The sequence below is a fragment of the Oryx dammah genome, unplaced genomic scaffold (assembly GCF_014754425.2).
Source record: "Oryx dammah isolate SB20612 unplaced genomic scaffold, SCBI_Odam_1.1 HiC_scaffold_20, whole genome shotgun sequence".
Lineage (NCBI taxonomy): Eukaryota > Metazoa > Chordata > Mammalia > Artiodactyla > Bovidae > Oryx > Oryx dammah.
The window spans coordinates 9,631,961-9,655,947 of record NW_024070204.1 but is presented as its reverse complement, the minus strand read 5'-3'; the positions used below and the strand labels follow the sequence as shown (position 1 = coordinate 9,655,947).

Here is a 23,987-nt window from a genome sequence, read left to right as displayed (position 1 = left end):
AACTTTAAGGTTAAATTCACTCTGAATTCCAGGTTTTCCCTCAAGTCTGTGGCTTGGATTTTGAAGCACATTTCCTCTGATGGCTTTCATGCCTGCACCGGTGTGCATTTAGTAAGATTCTGCCCTGACACCGAACCCTTTCCCCAACTCTGCTAAGGTGTGTAGGTGCAGCTGACAGGGGCCAGAGAAGCCAGGGGTCAGAATAGAACATTCATGGACGTCATCTCAAGACAGAGCCCTTCTTCCATGATGTTAGCTGCTCCCATGGAACGTTATGATGTGTGAATTTCCACCTTAGAATGCTGGACTTCACGTTGTAATTTATGAGATCAGTAATTCTTTCCTAAGTTGAGGAAGCTAAAATGATTAATTGAATCATAAAGATTTTTTCCAGAAGTCTAAATGAAAATCTATATGTTTGATTGTTTTTCTTACAATATTCTTTTAAGGCGGGGAGGGACAAAGAATTTCTTTAAGAAAGTTTTGCTGAAACCATCATAAGTTAAAATACAAAGGAACTTTGTTGTTTATAAAGAGGCTTCAAAGTTACTTCAACCAAATGATAGTTTTTCAAAAGGTTTTCTTTCAAACTGTGCTCCTACATAATACAAAAATATTTTGAAGGGCCAGAAAATACAATATCAAGTTTAATGAGGAAGTAAACAGATAGAATTCTAGCTTTATGGCTATAAAAATGATCAGATATAATGCATCGTTTGGAATCTCTACGGCTCATAAAGTCAGGTTTTAAAGAATAGAAAGTGATTAGAGAAAGTGTGTAATACAAAGTGAAGAAAGAAATGTAAAAGCGGGTGTGTATGTAGACACAGATATATGTAGATAAAACCTGGCCAATTTAGTAAAACTATGGCATGGGCAAATATAAAATGCATGCATGTACAAAAAAGTATGTGTTTCTAGAAAAAATGCAGTAACATCAAAGGCAAAAGATACTGATGGACTCTTCTCGTACTTACGTATTTGTACATTTTCTACGATGGGCATCGCATTTGTAATCTTTTCAAATATTATTGAAAAAATTAAAATCCAAAAAGGCACTAACTGACCAAGTCAGAGTTTGTTTGTGCAAATTCATATGTTCTCTTAAATTTAAGATGCCTCAGAGAGGCATAAAGTGAAAGTGTTAGTCATTCAGTCCTGTCCAGCTCTTTGTGACCCCATGGACTATAGCCCACCAGGCTCCTCTGTCCATGAAATTCTTCAGACAAGAGTACTGGAGTGGTTACCATTTCCTTCTCCTGGGGATCTTCTGGACCCAGAGATTGAACCAGCGTCCCCTGCCTTGGTAGGGAGGTTCTTTACCACTGAACCACCAAGCAAGCCTTTGATGCATCATATTTCAGTCCAAAAGGACATTGCAAATTCATTACTTTCTGGCTTTGTGCTCAGTATCTATTGCTAAATTATAAGAAATTGTTAGTTTCTCTGGAAACTCTTTGTAAGTAGAATTTCCCCCAGAGAGGTGTGTATGTCATGTGCTGAGAGACACATCTCACCCAGCAGGGTCCTCCCTACCTCTGGCAGGATTTCCTGCCAGCAGCCTGGCACAGCGGGGCAAGTGGCAATCCTCTGAAGGCTGAGGTGCAGGGAAGTGTGTGTGCCTATTCGCTTCAGTCATTTCCAGCTCTGTACAACCCCATGGACTGTAGCCCCCCGGGCTCCTCTGTCCATGGAATTCTCCAGGCAAGAATACTCGAGTGGGTTGCCATTCCCTTCTCCAGGGGATCTTCCCAACCCAAGGATTGAACCCAGGTCTCCTGCATTGTAAATGGATTCTCTACCATCTAAGTAGGTCAAGACTGATTTTTCTACTTTTCCACCTTTTGTAAAAATAAGCATTTTTGTTTGTTTTTCCATTTGGGATATGGCCAAGGTTCCTGCAATGGTGTCTGGGGATCAGTGGTGCTCAAACATGGATTAGAGGTAACCAGATAGCGTTGGCAGCTGGCCAGAGCAGACCTGAGCCTTCAAGGCCTGCTCTGTGTGAACTTGAGTGAGTACCGAGAAAGCCGCAGGGAAAAACAAGCAAGATCCCCTAGGACTCAGCAGCTCCCTTCTGCTGAAATCACCTGTGAATGTTTTAGTTCACATGGACATATATGCATCCACATGGGTGGCAATATAAACCTATCAGATTCAAAGAGGATTCTGACCCAGCATTTTTATATGGTAGACATTCTCTCTCTCCTGATAATCTTTGTTTAGAGAGCTGAGGTCAATTTAAGAGTAAACAGTAACTTCCCTATGTACAAACCGATTCCGTTCTGAAAGCACATTCGTTCAGTCCAGTTTGTTCATAAGTCCAACAAAGTTAGCCTAGACCTCCAACTAACACAACTGGCTACACAGTACTATGCTATAATAGGTTTATAATACCTTTCACACAAATAACACATAAAAAGCAAACACAAAAATAAATCATTTTTAATCCCATAATACAGTACTTTGAAAAGTACAGTAGTAACAGTACAACAGCTGGTATACAGGGGCTGGCATCGAGTGAACAGGCAAGAAGAGTTACTGACTAGGGGAAAGGAGGTGGGAGCTGGTAAAAGGGAAGAAGCAACAGCAATCGGTGAGGGAGGGCCAGCTGCAGTTCCACTCACTCCTGATGTGATTGGACTTGCAAATGCATATTCACAGCTTTGAAAGTTCTTGTAAGTTCTACCAACTTGAAGGTTGGTAGATAGGGGACTTCCTGTATTATTAGTCTTTTTTTACCTCTTTCCTAAGTTGTTGATGCCAAATGCATAGATTAGTGGTAAGTTTTACTTAAGATATCAGCTTGATAGCCACAAAAGCAATAGTAATGGGCTTCTGTGTAAAGCCTCTAAGGCCCCTTACTTCTTCCCTGATAATAGACATGTCTCAGTAGAAACCAGGGAGCTTCCCTGGTGGCTCAGACAGTAAAAGCATCTGCCTGCAATGCGGGAGACCCAGGTTCGATCCCTGGGTCGGGAAGATCCCCTGGAGAAGGAAATGGCAACGTACTCCAGTACTCTTGCCTCGACAATTCCATGGATGGAGGAACCCTGTAGGCAATAGTCCATGGGGTTGCAAAGAATCGGACACAACTGAGTGACTTCACTTTCACTTTCAGCAGAAACCTGGGCTTCCCAGGTGGCGCTAGTGGTAAAGAACCCGTCTGCCGATACAGGAGACATAAGAGACGTGGGTTTGATCCCTAGGTCAGGAAGAGCCCCTGGAGAAGGAAATGGTAACCCACTCCAGTGTTCTTGCCTGAGAATCCCATGGACAGAGGCTCCTGGCGGGCTCCTGTTCTTGGGGTGGCACAGTCGGACACGACTGAGTAATTCAGCACGCATGCTGCAGAGGCCCAAGGCCTTTCCCCCGCACACTTTCCTGGCCCACCCCAGCACCCCACAGGCAGGGCTCCCAGCTTCCGCCCACTCCTGTCCCCTCTCCTCCTTCCCCTTTTGGAGAATCATCCTTCAAAACCAGGTGAAAGGCTGCCTCTGTGCTCTCAAGACTTCTACCAAAGATAAGTGCATCACTCTCTAATCTACATCTGTGCGGTTCTGTTTATCTCCTCCAAGGCTTTTCACATCATGAGTCATTTAAGGCAGTGGATCTCCTCAAGAGAGAATTTCCCAAGGGGAAGGGCTGTGCAGGTCTCCTTTCCGTGGCCTGGCACCAGCTGTGCCGAGTGGCAGTCGATCTGTGGTCCAGAAGGGCCTCTAGCTCTTGCTGTGGGGCTGTTTCCAGTGGGTGTTCATAGCTGTGACTGGTCCCTGCCTCCTCAGTGTTCTCAGGACACTGTGCCTTCTGGGGCTGCTGTGAGAAAGGAGTACTCCATAGCCCTTTTTATTGATTGATTTTTGCATCCCTCGGTGGGCATGAGTCCATAGCTTTTAAGCTTCCATTTGTAATTCAAGCTATTCCTCAGCTTCTCATGGCAGTGCTGTGTTTTATTTTATTTGTTTAAAACCTTTCATGTTGTATCGGAGAATAGCCAGCTAACGATGCTGTGACAGTTTCAGGTGGATAGCGAAGGGACTCCATCATACCCATACATGTATCCATTCTCCTCCAAACCTCCCTCCTCTCCAGAGTCGTGCGTGCTCGGTTGCTTCAGTCGAATCCAACTCTTTGTGACCCTATAGGCTGTAACCCACCAGGCTCCTCTATCCATGGGGTTTCTCCAGGCAGCAGTACTAGAGTGGGCTCTCTAGTACCAGGCTCTCCTCCAGGGAATCTTCCCAACCCAGGGTTCGAACCTGGGTCTCTAATGTCTCTTGCATTGGCAGGTGGGTTCTTACCTGTTAGTGCCACCTGGGAACCCATCCAGAAGCAGTGCCGCATTTTATTACACTCACCACCAAACCTCAAGATCGTTCTAGACCAGGATAATCATCTGAGCATTTACAATTCATGTCAATAAGTATATATGTCTGTATCTCAGAGTGCCCCGGAGAAGCAGTACCTCAATCATGCCAGATGACAAAATGCTTAGTTCTGAAGGTGTCAGTATGTGACACACATAAGTGGGATTAGGTGCCATGGAATCCCCTCCCCTGAAAGGTTTCCTTGGCGTTTCAGGACGTTGTATCTGGGGTCACCTCAAGAGCCTCAGCTGTAACCCACTGTGCCACGTGGATGCTGTTGGCCCAGGAGTGAGGCTCTGAGACTACATAGAGATCAATGTCCTAAAATATGATAATGAATTCTATTGCTGGTTTAAATCAGTATATTGGAAATTTGAATTTTAAACTTACTTAAATTTTAAGTAGGGCTTCCCTGGTGGCTCAGACAATAAAGAATCTGCCTGCAATGCAGGAGACCTGGGTTCTATCCCTGGGTCAGGAGGATCCCCTGGAGGAGGAAATGTCAACGCACTGCAGTCTTCTTGCCTGGAGAATCCCATAGACAGAGGAGTCTGGTGGGCTACAGTCCATGGGGTCCAAAGAGTTGGACAGGACAGAAGGCGTGCCTGTACACTGCAGTCAGTGTTGCCCCTGATTCCCTGCATCTGGATGACTGGCACACCACTGAAGGGAAGAACAGATGTGGGCATGGTGCCCACCCAGCCTCACCCTGCCTCGCTCTGTGTGCCACTGTAAACATATTATCACCTGGCTCTGCAAGACCTCTCTCCTTGCCAGCAAATAGTCATCTACACCAGAAGCTGGAAAGTGTTCATTACTCAGTCATGTCTGGCTCTGCAAGCCCATGGATTGTAGCCTGCCAGGCTCCTCTGTCCATGGAAGTCTCCAGGCAAGAATACTGGAATGGGTTGCCATTTCCTACTCCAGGGGATCTCCTCGACCCAGGGCTCAAACCTGTGTCTTGTGTATCTCCTGCATTGCAGGCAGATTCTTTATTGTCTGAGTCCTAGAATGTGGAAGGGCTACCAAGAATTCCAGTGAAAGGGCCCACTATGTTGTATGCGCCAGTCTCTGATGATCAGGAAATTAGACTGCTTCCAAAGTTTAACTAATGTAAACTGCAGTAAACGTCCATGTAGTTTTAAGTTTTGCCTACATCCTTGATCACTTCTCAAGGATAAAATCTGGAAAGTGAAACATCGAGAGCAAAGAATGCTTTTAAGGCTTTGGGTACATAAGCCAACAGTTGTCTCCATCGCTCCGGATGCCGGCGCCAGTGTGAGCTCCTTGTGATCTGCTTTATTATCACGTGATGGGTCTGCCCTTTGTGACATTCTTGATGCCTTTAAATCCTCGTTTCCTAATATCCCAGGTTGTTTTTCTTTCTTCCAGGTGGTTTTCATTCCCTTCTCAGTAACCATACTTTCCCGTTTGTGGCTTAATGCCATTTCCTTTCCAACCATCTGCTGATTTCAGCTGCCACTATTCCTCATGGTTGGTGGCAGTGTGGTCTCACTCTGCTGTCACCTCACCATATGCCAGGAGCTTGGTGACTCAAGACATGATATTCCATGTCCTCGAAGCACTAAATCGTATGCGCCCGCCAGGATCACAGCTCTGCTTTTTTGTGTGGCGACTGACCTTTGCCGCTCCCCATGAATGAGTGAGATACTTCTCCTTACACGCCTCCCATATAAAACAGATCCCATCACCCAGAAATGCTGCTCTTCCACTCTCAGTGATGTTACAGACTCAGCTCTCTATTTTTGGTGTCTTGTTTGGTTTGTATTTACATTTTATTATTCAGTACTCCACGCCATCAATCAGTACTCTGTCTTACAGACTAGATCTGGGTGTCTCAGCCTCGACACCGTTCACATTAGGAGCCGGGGTGGTTCCCTGTTGTGAGGCTTCCCAGGTGGCTCAGTGGCAAAGAATCTGCCTGCCAGGGCAGGGGTTGTAAGAGACATGGTTTGGATCCCTGGGTCAGGAAGATCCCCTGGAGAAGGAAGTGGCCCCCCACTCCAGGGTTCTTGCCTGGAGAATCCCATGGACAGAGGAGCCTGGAGGGCTACGGTCCATGGGGTTGCAAAGAGTCAGACACGACTGAGCGACAGAGCGTGCTGGCAGTTCCCTGTTATGGGACAGTCCTGGGCCCTGTGGGATGATTACCAGCATCCCTGGTTCTACCCAGCACCCCTTTCCCTAGTGACAACCAGAAGTGTCTCCAGACATTGCCAGTTGTCCACTTGGGTATTAAAATCACCCCAGTTGAAAACCACTATATTAGACAGTCTTTGAGGGATGTATCATCAAAGATATAAACCAACAAGACTACAGGACTACGTGAAGGAAGGTGGCAAGTCAGGGACAGAGCCCCTTGAAAAGGCAGATTATGGAGTGAGTTATTCCTAAATGTGAATGAGAAGTTAGGAGCAGAGAGAATTCAGCGTGAGCTTGACTAGCATTCCAGTCTATCAGGGATGACTTGGGGAAACGACAGGCAAGCCCAGGGATGTGGACCAGCCTTGACAACACTCCTCTGTGGGCACAGTGGCCACTTGATCCCATCTCTGGAGTCTACAGCATCACCAGCCTCCCTCCAGCCACCTCCTAAGGGGTGAGCATCCACAGGGGCACAGAGGTGAGTCAGCAAGGCTGTCCCTGAGTCTCTTGTTCCAAAGCCTTGTTTGGGAAGCACCCTGGCCGACCTTGCCTTTAAGACAGGCTTGTAATCTCTCAAGCACAAAACACTGCCCATCTTTTATAAGGAGCGCCAGGAGACGGGTGTGTTGCATGAATGCAGGTCACTGACCATCACTCTGTCCACTCTTTCCACGGCCCAGCTGCCCTATAATCATCCTCTTCAGAACATCTCCTAGGAGAAGTCAAATACCCGAGCTACGCGAGAAGAAATTTCTTTCCAAGAAGTTGTTCTTGGAATTTCTTCAAAATGCTAAGAGTTTGCGTGCTGCAACTAAAGATCTGACATGCTGCAACTAAAAAAAGGATTCTACCTGCCACAATTGAAAGACCCCACATGCCACAATAGAGATGAAAGGTCACGTGTGCGGTAGCTAAGACCCAGTGTAGCCGAGGAAATACTGAACAAACAAAAAACTCCAACCAACTGTCAAAAGCCAAAAGAGAGATGATTTTCATGTTGACCCCATGGGAATTTTGAAGAAATTACACAATACGCTATGCTTCATGATAGAAGGAATAACAGGCAATAAGATCATGTTATGAAAAATGGTTTTCTTTAGGGATGGGAGAATTTCTGACCTTTCTATTTCTTCTTCTTTCTGTCATTGCAGAGCTTCTTCAATCTGTGACTTAATGTCTTTTTAAGCTTTGTAAAACTCTCAGGCACCGTATCTTCAAATATTGCTTCTGCCTAGTTCTCTCTGTAGTCTACTTCTGAACTCCAATTCCCTATTATTAGGCTCCCTTATTCCATTTCTTATATATACTACCCTCCACTCTGTATTTTCTTTTTCCTTTTTTTTTTTTTTAATAATTATGGCTCTTTATATTCAGTCTGGATATTTCCTTCTGATTTATATTTTAATTTACTATTTTTCTCTCGAAATACATCTAATCTTCTTTCATACTCATACAAGGGGTTTTGTACTCCAATGATTGTTTTCAACTATATTCATACTCTAACAAAATTCTCAATCTTTTCTTTATTGAATGTAATAATCTTAGTTGTTTTAAAGTCTGGTTCAAAAAGCTCCCTTATCCAGATTCTTATGAAATGTTTTCTATGTCTATGGTCGACTTTATTACTTTTCATCCACACAGTCTTTCTTCCTCATGTTCCTGGTTATTTTTTTTTATTAAATCAGACATCTTATATGAAAAGCTATCAAAATTATTTGAGGCCTAGGATGGTATGACCTTTTCCAGAGAGTGTTCATGCTTGATTCTAGAAAGTGTTTATGCTTAATTCTGGCAGGAGGCTTGAGTCAATGGCAATCTCAATTTAACTTAATTTTATTATAGGGATTTAAGGAATTTAAGGTCATTACTATTCCTAGAGGTACTGCCTACATGATCCTAAACTACAATATGAAAGATTTGCCAAGCTACTTGGTATTTTCTTTTCTTAGATTCCTTTTATGCCCTTAGGTCGTTAAATATGTTTGTCATTTTCCCTGTCTTAGTCCTTGCTCTGGTCAGGAATGGCCCTTGAGGGCCAATAGCTGCCCACCTCAATAGCTTTCCTCCTTCTGAAAGATCTTCACTGTCTTGTTAGCGCTCTGATTCCTGCAAGCAGATATTTTAAAATACTTGACTCGATTTGTTATCAGTGGGAAAGGTGGTCTGAGTTACCTGGCCTGCCGTTGTCAAAAGGAGACGTCTCCATCATTTCTATGGTTGTCCTTTTACTGAACTCTTAGTTGCAGCCTGTGGGGTCTACTTTCCTGACCAGGGAGCAGACCTGGGCCCCTGCATTGGGAGCTCAGAGTCTTATCCCCTGAACCAGAAGGGAAGTCCCTGCTTGGACTTTTTAAAATAACCAGTATTCCCTGCTTCCCCTCCCTTTCCTCCTCCCCTCCTCAGCTCCATTAGCTGAATGGGATAATATAACCCTCTCAGGACAAAATCAGTTAGTAACTGCTGTTCAAACCAAGTCAAGTGCAAGTGGTCAACAGGGGTAGACCTGGTCTAAGCGAAACTCACTCAGTCGCGTCCAACTCTTTGCAACCCCATGGACTATACAGTCCATGGAATTCTCCAGGCCAGAATACTGGAGTGGGTAGCCTTTCCCTTCTCCAGTGGATCTTCCCAACCCAGGGATCGAACCCAGGTCTCCCGCATCACAGACGGATTCTTTACCAGCTGAGCCACAAGGCAAACTCAAGAATGCTGGAGTGGTTAGCCTATCTCTTCTCCAGCGGATCTTCCCTACCCAGGAATCGAACCAGGCTCTCCTGCACTGCAGCTGGTTTCTTTACCAAGTGAGCTATCTGCATCTAGGGTGTTGCTTTTGAAGGTAGTTAGTCCCGACTGCAGCCTGATTTACCCAAACCCTGCACAAAGGAACATTCCCTGACAGTTTACCACTTTAGAGTCATCTTCTCTTCCTACATCTCTGATGTGTGACTTCAGCTGGGAGGCAAGAGTGGGATTTTCAAATCCAAGTGTTCTCCTGTCGCTGCAAATCCACTCCCTCTCTCTCACAATATCTTTGGCCTATTTATTTTGTTGAAATCCCTTGAAAAGAAAAATGAACCCACACACAGGTGGACTGTCATACTCTCTCGTTGATGGAGAAATTTCGGCAGAAGAGATGCATTTTGCTGGTGAAGAGGCCTTTTCTGTTTGTGTTTCAAGGACACAGCAGTGAAAGCGCTTCTCTGTGCATAGACCGGGATGGCTGTGGCATCCATGGCAGAAGGAGCTGCGTATTTTAGCATTCCTCCCAAAATGTAAATTCTTCTTCTGTGTAGGCGAGACCATTCTGTTAGCATCTCCATGGTACCCAACCCAGCGCCTTGAAAGTAGAGACTGCAGTGGTTGTAAGCTTTTGCAGAGGAAGCAGCTAAAATTCTCGTTAATTCTTCTATTCAGTAGGGACTTTTATGAATGTAATAGCTGGATTTGTGAGCCACCATGCCCTAAAAAAATCCCATGTGTGCAGAGAATGTTGTATGAACATCCTTAATTTCCTGTATTTTAACTTTCCAATTTTTATCTCTAAGTCAGACCTTTCTCTTCATATGAGGAACAAATGGCTTCCATAATTCCATCCTCAAAGCAACTGAGAGAGGAATCTTTTTTAATATGTATTTATTTATTTGGCTGCATCAAGTCTTGGTTGCATGGCACAGGCTTCTCTAGTTGTTGCTACAGACTCCGTAGTTATGGCTTGTGGGCTTGGTTGCCCCGCAGCATGTGGGACCTTATTCCCTGTGCCTGCATGAGTGCTAAGTTGCTTTAGTCATGTCTGACTCTTTGTGACCCCATGGACTGTGTAGCCCACCAGGCTCCTCTGTCCATGGGATTCTCCAGACAAGAATACTGGAGTGGGCTGCAATGCCCTCTTCCAGGGGAACTTCCAGACCCAGGGATCGAACCCGAGTCTCTTACGTCTCCTACCCTGGCAGGCAGATTCTTTACTACTGCGACACCTGCGAAGCCACCAGTTCCCAGACCAGGGATTAAACTCGAGTTCCTTGCACTGAAAGGTGGATTCTTAACCACTGGACCACCGGGGAAGTCCTGAGAAAAATCTTTTCAATAGAATTTAAGTCCTAAGGAGAAGTAAAAGTATTAAAAAGCCATTCTAAAGAAAGGTTTTAAAAAAAATCACACCTTGAGCCCATTGCCACAGCTCTGTATTTTTCTTCCTCAGCCAACACTCCTTACAATCAGCGGCCAGTCTGTCTCTTCTTCCCTGACCATGACTACATCAAAAAGCATCATGTACAGATTTCAGCAGCCACTTGGAATCTCATATGGGGGCATCTTATTCTCTTCCTTTTTAAAAATATTTGAGCACTACTTCTCAGAGATAATACATATTTTCAATTCTGGCAATTTTTAAAACTAAATGATATAAATTTTTCACTGATTCATCTTACTGATATCAGTCACTCATTTAAAGCTAGTAAAGAAAAATACTGGTACAAAGGAAAAGAACAAAATAATGCCATTTACAGAAACATGGATGGACCAGGAGATGATCATACGAAGTAAAGTAAGTCAGACAGAGAAAGACAAATCTATGTTATCACTTACATATAGAATCTAAAAAATAGTAGAAATGAACTGATTTACAAAACAGAAACAGACTCACAGACACAGAAGACAAGCTTATGGTTACCAAAGGGGAAATGGAGGAGGGATAAATTAGGAATATGGTATTAACAGATGCACACTGTGATGTGCTGAGTTGCCCAGTCGTGTCCAGCTCTTTGCAACCCCATGGCCTGTGGCCTGCCGGTCTTCTCTGTCCATGGGGATTCTCCAGCCAAGAATACTACACTGCTGCTGCTGCGGCTGCTGCTGCTGAGTCTCTTCAGTCATGCCCAACTCTGTGCGCCCCCACAGATGGCAGCCCACCAGGCTCCCCCGTCCCTGGGATTCTCCAGGCAAGAACACTGGAGTGGGTTGCCATTTCCTTCTCCAATGCATGAAAGTGAAAAGTGAAAGTGAAGTCCCTCAGTCGTGTCCGACTCCTAGTGACCCCATGGACCGCAGCCGACCAGGCTGCTCCATCCATGGGATTTTCCAGGCAAGAGTACTGGAGTGGATTGCCATTGCCTTCTCCGAATATTATACTACTACATATAAATTACAAGCATAATAAGGATTTACTATATAGCACAGAGAGCTGTGGGGTTTCCCTGGTATTTCAGTGATAAAAAACCCACCTGCCAATGTAGAAGATGTGGATTTGATCCTGGGTCAAGAAGATTCCCTGGAGAAGATTTAAGGGTTAGGGTTAGGAAATGGCCACTCACTCCAGTATTCTTGCCTGGGAATTCCCATGCACAGAGGAGCTGGCGGGCTACAGTCTATGGGGTTACAAAAGAGTCAGACTTACCAACCGAACAACAGAGAACTATGTTCTATATCTTGTAATAATTTACAGTGGAAAATAGTCTGATAAATACACATATAACTGAAAAAAAGTTCTGATAATATGGTATTGAATGTGGTACTACTTGGGATGGCAAACCAGCCTGTTTTTTCTGTCTTCTACACTCAATATAATCCTGCCTCACACACTCCTTCTTTACTGCCAGCCTGTCCTCAGGAAAGCTCCATGGCAGGAAAGCCATGGTGTTGCTGGAGGGTCCTCCTACCCCTGAGACGGCATTGTCTTACTGCTTGCTGTGGGACGGTCTTGCTCAGCTCAGGCTGCTGTAACAAAATGCCCTAGACTACATGGCTTACAAGCAGAAGTTTATTACTCACAGTTCTGGAGGCTGGAGGCCCAAGGGACTGGCAGACTCCGTGTCTATTGAGAGTCTCTTTCCTTGTGTGTGAGTGTGTGTTTGTATGTCGCTACTTGCAATGATGCAGCCAATATGATCAACAAAAACCCTGTTGTTTTCTTGGAAATACCTTCTCTGTTGGTTGTGCCTTGGGTTCAGGACACAGAAAGTTCTCCCTCCTGATCAGGCAGCATTTTGTTTCTTCATATATTATTTTCATATGTCAAGTTCTTAGGAAAACTTTGGTAATATGCCCTGCTAAAAGTTAAAAGCAAAGAGTTAAAAAACAAATACAGTTTGCATAAGGCTTACTTATAAATTTTAGTTCTGTGTTCTTAGGATTAAAATAGCTGGGTGATCAGTGTTTTGGCTGTGTTAAAGACTTAGCCAGTGTTTGCCTTCTTCAATCCTTACGGCAGTTTTGAAGAAATTTTAGGATAAATGCATCTTATATTTAAATTTATAAATGATGTATTTCCAGTATTTTGGTAAAAGAGTTGCATATCCCTTGACTTTTTGTGGATCTTTGCTCTAGGAGAAGGTTGGCATTAACAGTGTACAACTGCAGGATTGTTTCATGACTTCAGTCTGATTCTGGTGTCACCATGATCCTATAGTCCTGTGGGTATTGACTGGCTAGGCGACATGACATCAGGTATTAGCACAGCTCTTAAAGAAGACTTCCAGTCTTATATAGGTGATCAAAATCTATTTTATAATGGACAGTCAATCGATACTTCTTTCTCTATTAACTCAATAGAAGTTTGAGGAAAGTACCCAGATAAAGGCGGCATATCCTGGCTTTGAGATAGTTCTTTTTCCTCTGTATTGATGTGCCAGGGTGTCATCAGCGTTCTGAAATAGCACAGAATCCCCTTTGAACTCTTATCATTGCTGTCAAAGGCTATCTGTATTCACATCAGTTTTCCTTTTATTGCCTTCAGATTCTCTCTGTAGCCTCTGAGAAAGGATTGTAATGAAAGGTATTTAAGATCTACATAGATCACATGTCAGAATGGAGGAAGACTGTCCACTGATTCAGCCATTTATCCTGTTTTATTGCACAGAAGTTAGGAAAAAAGAACCAGATGAAACCCAGCAAATGATAACACAGCTTTTTTTTTTTTTTTGCACTTTTTATAGTTTGTCTGTCGCATGTAGTAATGAGCATGCAAACATTGCTTCTCTATACCGCCCTCTGTTATGTTGGCTCTTACAAGAGAGGGAAATTTCATCCATGTTGAGTTGAATGTTTATGTGAAATCTAAACCTTTATATGAACATGATAGCTTCAGAGTTTTAAGGAGATGACAAAATTGTGGTCCAGGCACTAGTTGGAAAAGAATTTCCAAACATGAGACAGAATGAGAGGGAAATAAAGTTTATTAGAGTGGGAGACGCTGTTAGAACAGCGGGCCAGCTCAAGGGAGAACCAAGGTTGAACAGGGGTCCTTAGTCCACTTTTATAACCAGGGTACAAGGAGCGGGATGGGGGTCTTGCGGGTCATTTGCCGATTGGATGAGGCACGTATATTGGGTGAGGGGACGAGTAAGACAAATACCTTCTCCCTATGGGGTAGGAGGGGAGACAGGTTATACTGCTCAGGAGGACCTGAAATCCGTTAATAATTACAACATGGGGGAGGGAAAGATGAAAAGGGTCTGTTTTTTCCATTCCTGCATTCCAAGACCCCCTTGGTTTTGTCTGCTCTTTTGTCCTTGGGTCACTACAAAAATGAAAAAAAGAAAGAATTTTCCATTTCCTGTTGCAGTAGCAGAGAAATTCAGTCCCCGCAGCTGGTTTCTTTTGAGAAGCCAACATCACTCCTGCTTCAGCATCGAAGTTAACAAATTTGCGAAAGGACTGTTTCCTTTTGCCTGCTGCTCTCTTTCTATCCAGTGCAGTGAGCCAGCCTCAAATAATGAACCAGGAGCAATGTGACAAGTCTGGTTCACTTTCTTTTTTTTTTTTTCTTATGTATTAAAAAGAGATGGACTGGTTTCATTGATAGGCTGTGCACAGGTGTAAAGTCTTCTTTGGACAGTTTAGAAGTGGCTTAAGTTGAAAGAACAGGAAGGTCTCCACTTTGAGTGTTCTTGTTCTAAAGTTGATATTGAGTGACACTCTCACTGAAAATGACCTTTAATCGGATGTCTCACTCATTGATGGAATGTCATTCATCTCTGTTCTTTAGCCTTAAGTTAAGCTGTATCATAATAGAGAAAAAGAAGGTATGGCTTTTTCATTTTTCTCTTGGAAAATAAGGGATGAGATTCTTGCAATTCTTATTTTCTGTTAAAAAGCTTTTATTATTTCTATAAACACTTCTATTTTTGTTACAAGGATACAACATGAACTATATTTTCTTCCAGGTAAAATTTCAGAATGAAGGCACTAACAGATTCTGAAATACAATTTTGTCTTCACTGATATACATACATGTATATGGACACACATGCACATATACTTATGTACATAAAATATCTGTGAGAAAGCTTAGTATATATGTCATTTAGATTATATGTTCAGCAATCATTAATAAATACAAATAAGGAGATAAATAACTTAATATTCCCGACACAGTATTATAAAATAATCCTTCTGTTTTGCTATGGCTTTTCTCAAAAATGAATATGAGAATATTTTTTCTACACATATTACTTCGTTTCTACCTTCATTATACCATTGCCTTTATTTTTAATGAAAGATAAAGGCTAAATGTGATCAAAGATCAGAATCATTATTGGAACTCAATATTTTTTAAATTATAAGAGTAATAGAACAGGCTATTAGAAATGTAGAAAAAAATGAAAGATATACACACTTTATAAATAAACATTTATTACCCTTACATTTTTTAATGATGCATTTTACTTGGTACCCAGCTCAAACCCTTTAGAGCTCTGTGTCCTGCTTTATTTAACTTCTATTGTAAACATTGATCCAAATTGCTACACGATCTTCAAAGCTGTCATTTGTAAGGCTCTATTCATTTGCCTTTTGCATATAATCCATAACTTAAAATATATGTGCAGTTAATTTTTTAATTACATATTTTAACTCAGACTCAGTTCAAAACATCAGAATTTCTATAAGATCAAAATTTGCCTATAGCTCATGGCAGAGTATCTAATAAGCCATAACATTCTTTTCTCTTTTGTACATTCTGTCATTAGTTTAATGCTCATAGATACAGTGACAAAATATGTATTTTTTTTCACATTTTACTTGGACATTTATTTATTTATTTATTGGTTTACAGTGGTTTTTACTTTTTTTAATATAAATTTATTTATTTTAATTGGAGGTTAATTACTTTACAGACAAATCGCCAGTCCAGGTTCGATGCATGATACAAAATATGTATTTTATAAGCGATTTAGAAATTCATCACAGTTAACACTTGCACGTAAGAAGTGGACACTTGATAGTCTCACTATGATGCTATGCCTACCATATGCTTAGCTTACTGTAAAGGTTGCTGCCTTGATCTGTAGTCTTCCTCCATCCTGCCCAATCAAAGCTAGCATACCTTTTCTCCTTCCTCCCTGTAATGGTTGCCAGAACTGTTCGCAGAGCACTTAACTGTTCTACTGCCAGTTACATTCACCTGTGCGCCTGCTCCACCCTCCGTCAGAAGCTCTCGGTGGGCAGGAATGGCTCTCCCGTTCTGGGTGGTCCTTGGACTGCTGATGCCATATTCTGCCTGCAGTTCTCCAAATGTCATGACACCCTGCTTTGGATTTCGTCTTGGATGTTTGCAGAGGGCAATGTTGGGAAGTGTGACGACGTTAAAGATGTTTGCTCTCTCATTTCTTTTCCGCCAGTGGGATGGAGTAGGACCTCTTCCAGACTGTGCAGAACCACCAAAAGGGATCCAGATGCTGTGGCACCCATCCATAGTCAAACCCTACCTCACACTGCTCTCTGAGTGCTCCAATGCAGACACGCTGGAAGGGGCGGCGGGCGCCCTGCAGAACTTGGCTGCAGGGAGCTGGAAGGTATGACTGGTTTGTTACAATAAGAAAGAAATCTGGAACACGAGATGGTTCTTTGAAAATAAGAGAAGTCCAGTTTTGAGAAGTGCTATTCTAATCAAGTTTTCTAAGGATGTTAGAGAAAAAAGAGTTCCATTGAACTGTTGGACTTAGAAATATATTTCTTTGAAAAAGTCTTCTTAAGGAGGTCCTTGAAGATGCCTGCAAAACACAGAGGAATAGATGTCAGTATAGTCATGGAAGATGCTGTGATATGCTTTCCATTCTGTCTGTGTAGCTGAGTTCCTTTATTTTCAGAGGTGACTGGGAGCATGTCAAGGCTTTTCAAAGCACTGCCACTGACAGAGCTGATACCCAAACATCTCATATAAAAACCCCTGTGAATCCTGTAATATCGTAGCTGGTCTCGTGCCCAAAGGAAAAGAACCACTTGCATTTTTAAATTATGGGATTACAGGGAAGAATAGTGTTACTAGTTATCTTTGGCAAAATGTTAAATTAAAGCGATTGTATGGTTGGGAAAGATACTAGAAGGGTCTTTTTCTCTGGATTTTTATAAACACACAGCCTTCCTGATGGGTTCTCACAGAAAGTTTTCATGACCTTCCTTTTGGGTAGAAAGGAGGGATTCATGATAACCAAGAATTCTTGAGTTTGGTCACTGCTAGTTCCATGAGCTAAACTGCCTTTTTGCATAAAAGAGTGTTAACCTCTTAGAAGAATGAGGGAATATGGGGAAAATATCAAGAGAAGGAGTTTAAACCTCAGCCTTCCATTTTCCATTCATTTAATATCAATGCTTGGAGTTTTGGAATAGTCATACATCACTCCTTTCCTTACCATTCATTTTTTCTTCAAAACAATATTGATATAGACACATAGCTCTAGATCACTCTCAGAAGCTCAGTACCGTGGGTACCACACATACTGGCTTCAGTATTGTCCTGCAATAATACCTTCTCTTCTTATCAGATCTTCCAATACCTGCCTCTTGTCACTTCTCTGTCCCTGCCATCATCTTTTCCATTTCTACAATCTCAGCTGCAGCACTGTCTTTCCTGGATGTGACCTTCCAGCTCTTGGGGTGCAGTTCCTGGGACCCAGCCCCTGATGATACTTCCCAGGAGCTGGCTACTTACTCATGCATGCCAGCCCCACCTCTTCTCTTAAGAGTTTTAGGAATGAGCGTAATTATTCCTTTACCTCTCTGCCCTTAAGTCATCTTTAATGTCCCTTAAGAATTCAGGTAGAGCAGTGATTGAAGTGAATTTGTCCTTTGCTTTCATCCAAAGAAAAGTTTCAAAATTAGAGTCTTACCAGGCAGAATGCCAGAGGATAGCCTTGCAGAGGTAGGAAAGAGACAGTCATGGAAGTCAGTTCCTTGAACTTTTCCTGAGTCTTAACTTTCATCTCAAGTTAGGAGGCTTTGACTCCAGTCACAGTTCAAAACTTTCCTAAGCTCTGTGGCTCTGGGAAAGTTAAAGCATCTAAATGTGTCCCAGGTGCATTGTCTTTAAGCAGAACCAGTCATGGGCGGCTTCCCCAGACATCATGTAGCTCAGTCACAAAGCTGGATTCAAAGATGCAGGATGTCATAGGCCAAAAGGTTGTCACTTAACACGCAAGAACACTAAGTTGCTGCAAGTCCCCACCCAGCTCCCTGGCCTTGGAGGATGGATTAAAGGGGATGGGAAGGGATGCTCTCTGGAGCAGAGTCTGATCTGAAATGCAAAGCCATCTAGATGATGGCAAGTTCGCTATATTTTCATTTTTTTAATGAATTATTATTTTTACTTGCCAAATAGTTAGGTTCTTATAAGAACAAGTTAAAAATGGAGAAATGTCTTTGAGCGCTAGAAGATGTTGATTGTAAGACTTCAACCTTTGCTTCAAAAGTTAAGCTCTGTATCCCATGTGTTCAGAAAATGAATTAGAAACCTGAAAAATGTATAAAGATGCAAATAAAACTTTTGGAGTTGAAATGTAGCATCTTAAATGAAAAATACATGGAATGGAATCAATAGCAGATTAGACATAGCAGAAGAAAAGTTTAGTGAACTGAAAGACAGTGATTGTAAACTATAAAAAATGAAATACACAGTAAAAAAAGGGAAAAAATGGACAGTGCGTGCATCAGTGAGTGAGCTTCAAGTGGCCTGATATATATGTATTAATGGAGTCTGAAACAAGACAAGAGAGAAAGGAGAAAGAGAAAACTATTTGAAGAAATAAGGATTGAAAATGTTCCAAATATGATGAAAACCACAGACTAACACATCTAAGCAACTCAAGAAACTACCAGAAGCATGAAAAAGTTATACCAAGGTACATTATAATCAGATTGCTCAAAATCAGAAATAAAGAGATAACCTTAAAAGCAGCCAGAGAAAAAAGACATGTCACGTACCAAGAACTGTACACCTCCACATCATATTTAAAGATAAATATCTCCAGTTATTCAATTATTCCTTGTTAAGTTACTAAGGATGTCCTCTAGAAGAGAATCTGGTCTGTAAGACCTCTAAGAGCAGAAACTAGGTTCCATTTATTTCTTTGTACCCCACTGCTAAGCCCTATGCTTGGCTGAGCAATAATGCTAAGACACAAACATTTAACTGAACTAGTGTCTATGTCTATATGTCTTTCTTATGAATAGAAGTCTTTTATATTTATAAACATCTATCAGTCACTAAGCAGTTAGTGGCGCATATTCAGATGATCACAATTTATAATTCTTTTTTTGGTCCTTTGATTCAATTGGGAATATGTAGTCAATAGGATATAAAATTGATAGGAGTTGTGAGAGAAATGTTTTCTTTTCAGTTTTCAGACTCATCAGTGTTTTTTAGGATGCATATTTTGGTGTTATTGCCCAGTTCCATGATTCCGGAAGCATTGGTCTTTGTATTTAATTTGGCGATTAAAGACACAGGCTCTGTGTCTCACATAACCAGGTCAGCTGGGTGAGCTGCTGAGATATGCCTGGGTCTTTAGGTGTTTGGAATAATAAAACAATAAATTTACAATTTATACTATTTTATACTGATTTATAGTATTTTGATATTCAAAAATTCTCTCCTGCTTTGGGTTATATAATGAGAATTAATGAAGAAGTCTGATAAAAATTCTCAGAATTTTCTAGCAATAACATCTTTCTGACTCTTTTCAGTGCATTAACCTGAACATTAGTTATCACCAGTGTAAAATTTATCCCCATATATCCAGATGCATTGAATTGGTAATTTTTTATTATTAATAGAAACTACTAAGAGGCAGAATGGTTTACAACAGCTAAAATCAACATCACAAGAGCCATTCTGTATTTTAGACAAAGCTTAACAACTATGACCATTGGATTTCCCAGCCTTCATCAGATTTCAAGCAACAAATTTAAAAATGCAAGGAGTTACTCTTGTAAGCAGGCATACAGATCTGTGGTAAGAAGAGCAAATAGATATCCTGATGGCAAAGTGAAAAGATAGGAGAGTTAGAAGAAGTAAATATAAGGATGCAAGAAAGAAAATAATGTCAGAGGCCATTCAGTGTTTTGGCTATTTCATTTATTCTAATCACTGATGGTTATAATGTTGACTGTCATCAAGAAAACGTTAAATGATTACTAATAATTTTAGAAGACAAAGCATTTTGGAAAGACTTTTATTCCAATAGTTAAAGTAGAATTTTGACTCTCAGGTGTCATCCTTGCTTTACAGAGCACTGGCCTTCCTGATGGCTTTAGACAAAGGAGATAATCCTTGGTTCAAGGCAAAGGGCCTTTAGGGAATATTTGTGTATAGTTATAAATGTATGTACTTGTATAAGAATTTTCTTATAAAAATACAAATACACAAGCATGCATAAAGGTCAGTATCACATTATCATCATTCTTTGTATAATTTAGTAAGGCACCATGTTAAATGGTGGGAAGGGAAGATAGATAAGCTATAGGAGTGATTTGAGAAGATTGTCATTAAGCCAACACTGATAAATAGTTATTACTTTTTAAAGATGAGAATAGCTTATACCAAAACCAAACAAACTTGAGCAATTAAAAGATTGACTGAGGACGCACAAACAGCATCAGCTTTCATGAAGACAGCATTACCGTCTAAACCTAGGGTTCTAGGAATGTGTATTTTACAGCAACTGTTGAAATTTAGTGGTGTTCTTTAAGTGTCCTTAACTTTTATGATCCAAACAAAAGCAGAAATGTGAAGGTAAAACACCCAAATTTTACATGGAGAGAGCTTTTTATAGACCTCATCATCTGAAACAATAACTTCTCTTTATGGGGAGATGTGCAGCACACACTTCTGTGGCAAATTGACTAGCAAACTAGATCTTCATAATGGCCCCACATACTTTTTAAACTTTAAAACACTCATTACTTAGTTTATGAGCATCAGAAAAACATAATGGCAGAAGCAAAGTGAAATGTTTTTCTTAGCTAACATGGACTTCAGTTACCTTTTCCTCATTTACAGTAAAACGATTTTGTCACAGAATATTAAAACAGTTGGATGTAGTAGTTTGAAGAGTTCCAAAATGTGAATAAATGCTCCCATTTGTGGTTTATTTTTATCGTAGTTGAACTCTATGGAAACTCAGGATTAGAACTGTCAAAATACATCTGTTCTATTGCTTTTTAAATCAAACATTTTAGATATCTTTGTGTTTTCAGCTTTCTCCCTAAAATGTGACTATTCTCAGAGAGTCTATTATTTTCCCATTTATGTTCAGAGTTAGAGGAAATAAAGAGATACTTGGATATTAATCTGTTAATACTTAATGAAGTAACATGATAGTGACATAGATTAAGTGAGAAGGAAATAGAAGCCATGTGGCCCAAATGAATAAAAAAATAAAGACAATTGGGAAATTTGAGACTTATTCCTAAGGACAGGGAACTTAAGAGGGGCATTGAATTTAGTGTGGCTTAGCAATTGGTATATCATTAAAAATGAACCAGGCTAAACGAGTAGAGTGTAACGAATAAAAGTAAATATCATGGCTTAACATCTAAGAAAAAGATCGTTGTCCTAGTTAACAGTGGTGTATAAAGCATAAGGTTTAAATGCAAAGAAACAGAGTCGTGAAAGATTATGATGAAAAAATGGGGCATGAGGCATCATGCCTCATGGGTTAGTAATTGGGTCAGAATAAACAGAGGTTATCTGAGGACTCTGCCTAGTTAGCAGGCTCCTAGACACAATGCATTCACTTGGACATGATGACCAGCCTGAGGCAGGACAAGGATGATCCAGCCTCAGGAGGAGATGGGGAGGAGTCAGATCAAAACCAGGCCATTGGTTCCAACCACACAGTACCTCGTGGTTTCTCCTAGGACCCCACTAAGCAGTCCTGATGGTAAGGGACTGTGTTATAAATGCCACACACATCCAAACTGACTAGAGAGTAAGCCTGTTTTTGGACAGTCTGACTTACTTTCATCAGTGTCACTGAATAGCAAAGTGCTGAGTGATAGAATTACATTCAGAAATTGTAGAAACAGCTAAAGCTGGGGGACTTTCCCTTCCAGCCAAAATGCCAAGATGGAGTACCAAGTACCTTTAAGTAGCAATAACAGCAGCAACAGAAGCAAAGCAGAGAAATACATGAAACACTGGCTGTTAAGACACTGAGCATTAGTCAGCGCAGAAAGAGAGCTCTGAGAGACAGATCGCTGTCAGGAGGATTTGCAGACCGTAGCACAGAGACTAAAAACCCAGGAGAAGCTCGGCGGACACTCAGAGCTAAGGAGATACAACTGGGAATCTAGGGAGACCAAGGTGGCTAGAGGTCATAGTGAAAGTCAAAGTCATTCAGTCGTGTCCCACTCTTTGTGGCCCCATGGACGATAGCCTGCCAGGCTCCTTTGTCCTTGGAATTCTCCAGGAAAGAACACCGGAGTGGGTAGCCATTCCCTTCTCCAGGGAATCTTCCCCACCCAGGGATCGAACCCAGGTATCCCACATTGCAGGCGGGTTCTTTACCTTCTGAGCCATAGGGAAGCCCAGAGCTTAAGGACAACACCAAAGAAGAGAAAGTCACACCTAGAAAGAATCCCAGAAATCTTCAGAGGATCCCCTTCAGATATTCAGTAGAGAGCTGTCAGTGCATGCATGAGAGGGAAGTGCCCAAGGCAGAAGAAAAAAATTCCTGAAATTATTAGACAAAAATGAAACTTGGCACTTACACAGGAATGGATATAGTGTATGTTCCCAAGAGCCATACAGGAAAACCTTGTGATTCGTGGATCCTTGAGCATAGCACTCTGAGTCTTGCCTCGGTAATTAGGTATAATTAGCCCTGGACTAAATATGCTCTAGTCTTCCCTGTCAGATCTTAAAAGTGAGATGCAAAGGATCAATAGTTTGCAAGTAAATTAACTGCATCCTAGACTAAAGTTTAAAAATACCTATAGGAATACAAAAATACCCATCATCCAATGCATTAAAATTAAGAATATCTGACATCCAATTGAAAATAAACAAGAAAATGTGATTCATAATGAGGAGAAAAATCAATCATTCAAAAGCAGTTCAAAACCAACCAAGATGTTAAAAATATCAGATAAGCAGTTATTATAACTCTACTCCATGTGTTCAAAAAGTTCATTAGAAATGTAGAAAATATAGGAAAAGCCCAAGTAAAACTTCTAGAGTTGAAAATAAACTGAATTGGAAGAAAAAAAAACCCATATGAAATGGGATTAAGAGCAGGTTAGACATTGCTAAAGAAAAGATTAATGAATTTAAATATAGCCCTGGAAACTATACAAAATGAAATGATGAGAGAAAAAAACAAAGCTACCAATCATCCGTGAGCCTCAAGTGGTCTACTATACATGCAATTAAAGTTCCCCTAGGGGAGCCTGGTGGGCTGCCGTCTATGGGGTCACACAGAGTCGGACACAACTGAAGCGACTTAGCAGCAGCAGGAGAGGTGAGAGAAAGGAGAAAGAAAACAGGAAAAAAAAAAAAACAACTGAAGAAATGATGGTTGAAAAATCTTCCAAATGATTCCATATTTTTCAAGTTTAATGAAAACCACAAACTCACCAATCCAAGCCTAAGAAACATGAAGAAACTATACCAACATGCTTCATAATCAAATGGCTCAAAATCAGTAATAAAGAGAAAATCTTAAAAGCAGCCAGAGGAAAAGACATGTTGCATACAAAGATAAGGATGACAGCTGACTTTTCACCAGCAGTAATGCCAGTGAGAAGACACTGCGGCAGCATCTTTAAACCTGTTGGGCCCATTCGCATATAAAGTTGATTTGGGCTTGGTACCTCGCAGGTACAACCAATCTCCATAGGAAATTCCAAGGATTCCTAGTGCAGCTGTAAAACTATCTGTAGAAGAAATCCTGAGCCCAGCTTAAGATCTGGGCTAGCCTGGGAGCTGCCATGGTTAATTACCCAAGCAGTGAGGACACAGAGGAATTCTAACATGGAAATTTCAGTTGGAGTATCCTGACATCAGAGCTGTGATGGTCCAGGACATGAAACTCAGTATTGTGTCCTTCCAGCCCTGGGGATAAGCAACTATTCCTAAACCCTACACCAAAAGTTCTGTCCCCAGACAGAGAATTAAGGATGAGTGTGGCTTAAGGAGAGACTTGCAAAGAGATGTATGATCATTTCAAACTCTGATTACACTTT

At 41.4% G+C, this 23,987-nt stretch overlaps 1 protein-coding gene across 2 annotated transcripts in view; it reads left to right on the top strand.

The window, feature by feature from the left end:
• The window catches only part of CTNND2 (catenin delta 2), a 1,103,557-nt gene that overhangs the window by 957,663 nt on the left and 121,907 nt on the right, over positions 1–23,987 (top strand). For both annotated transcript variants that reach the window (XM_040262515.1, XM_040262516.1), the window contains one exon: positions 16,148–16,321. In XM_040262515.1, the coding sequence (XP_040118449.1) occupies positions 16,148–16,321 (174 nt within the window). The remainder of the gene's footprint in view (positions 1–16,147; positions 16,322–23,987) is intronic.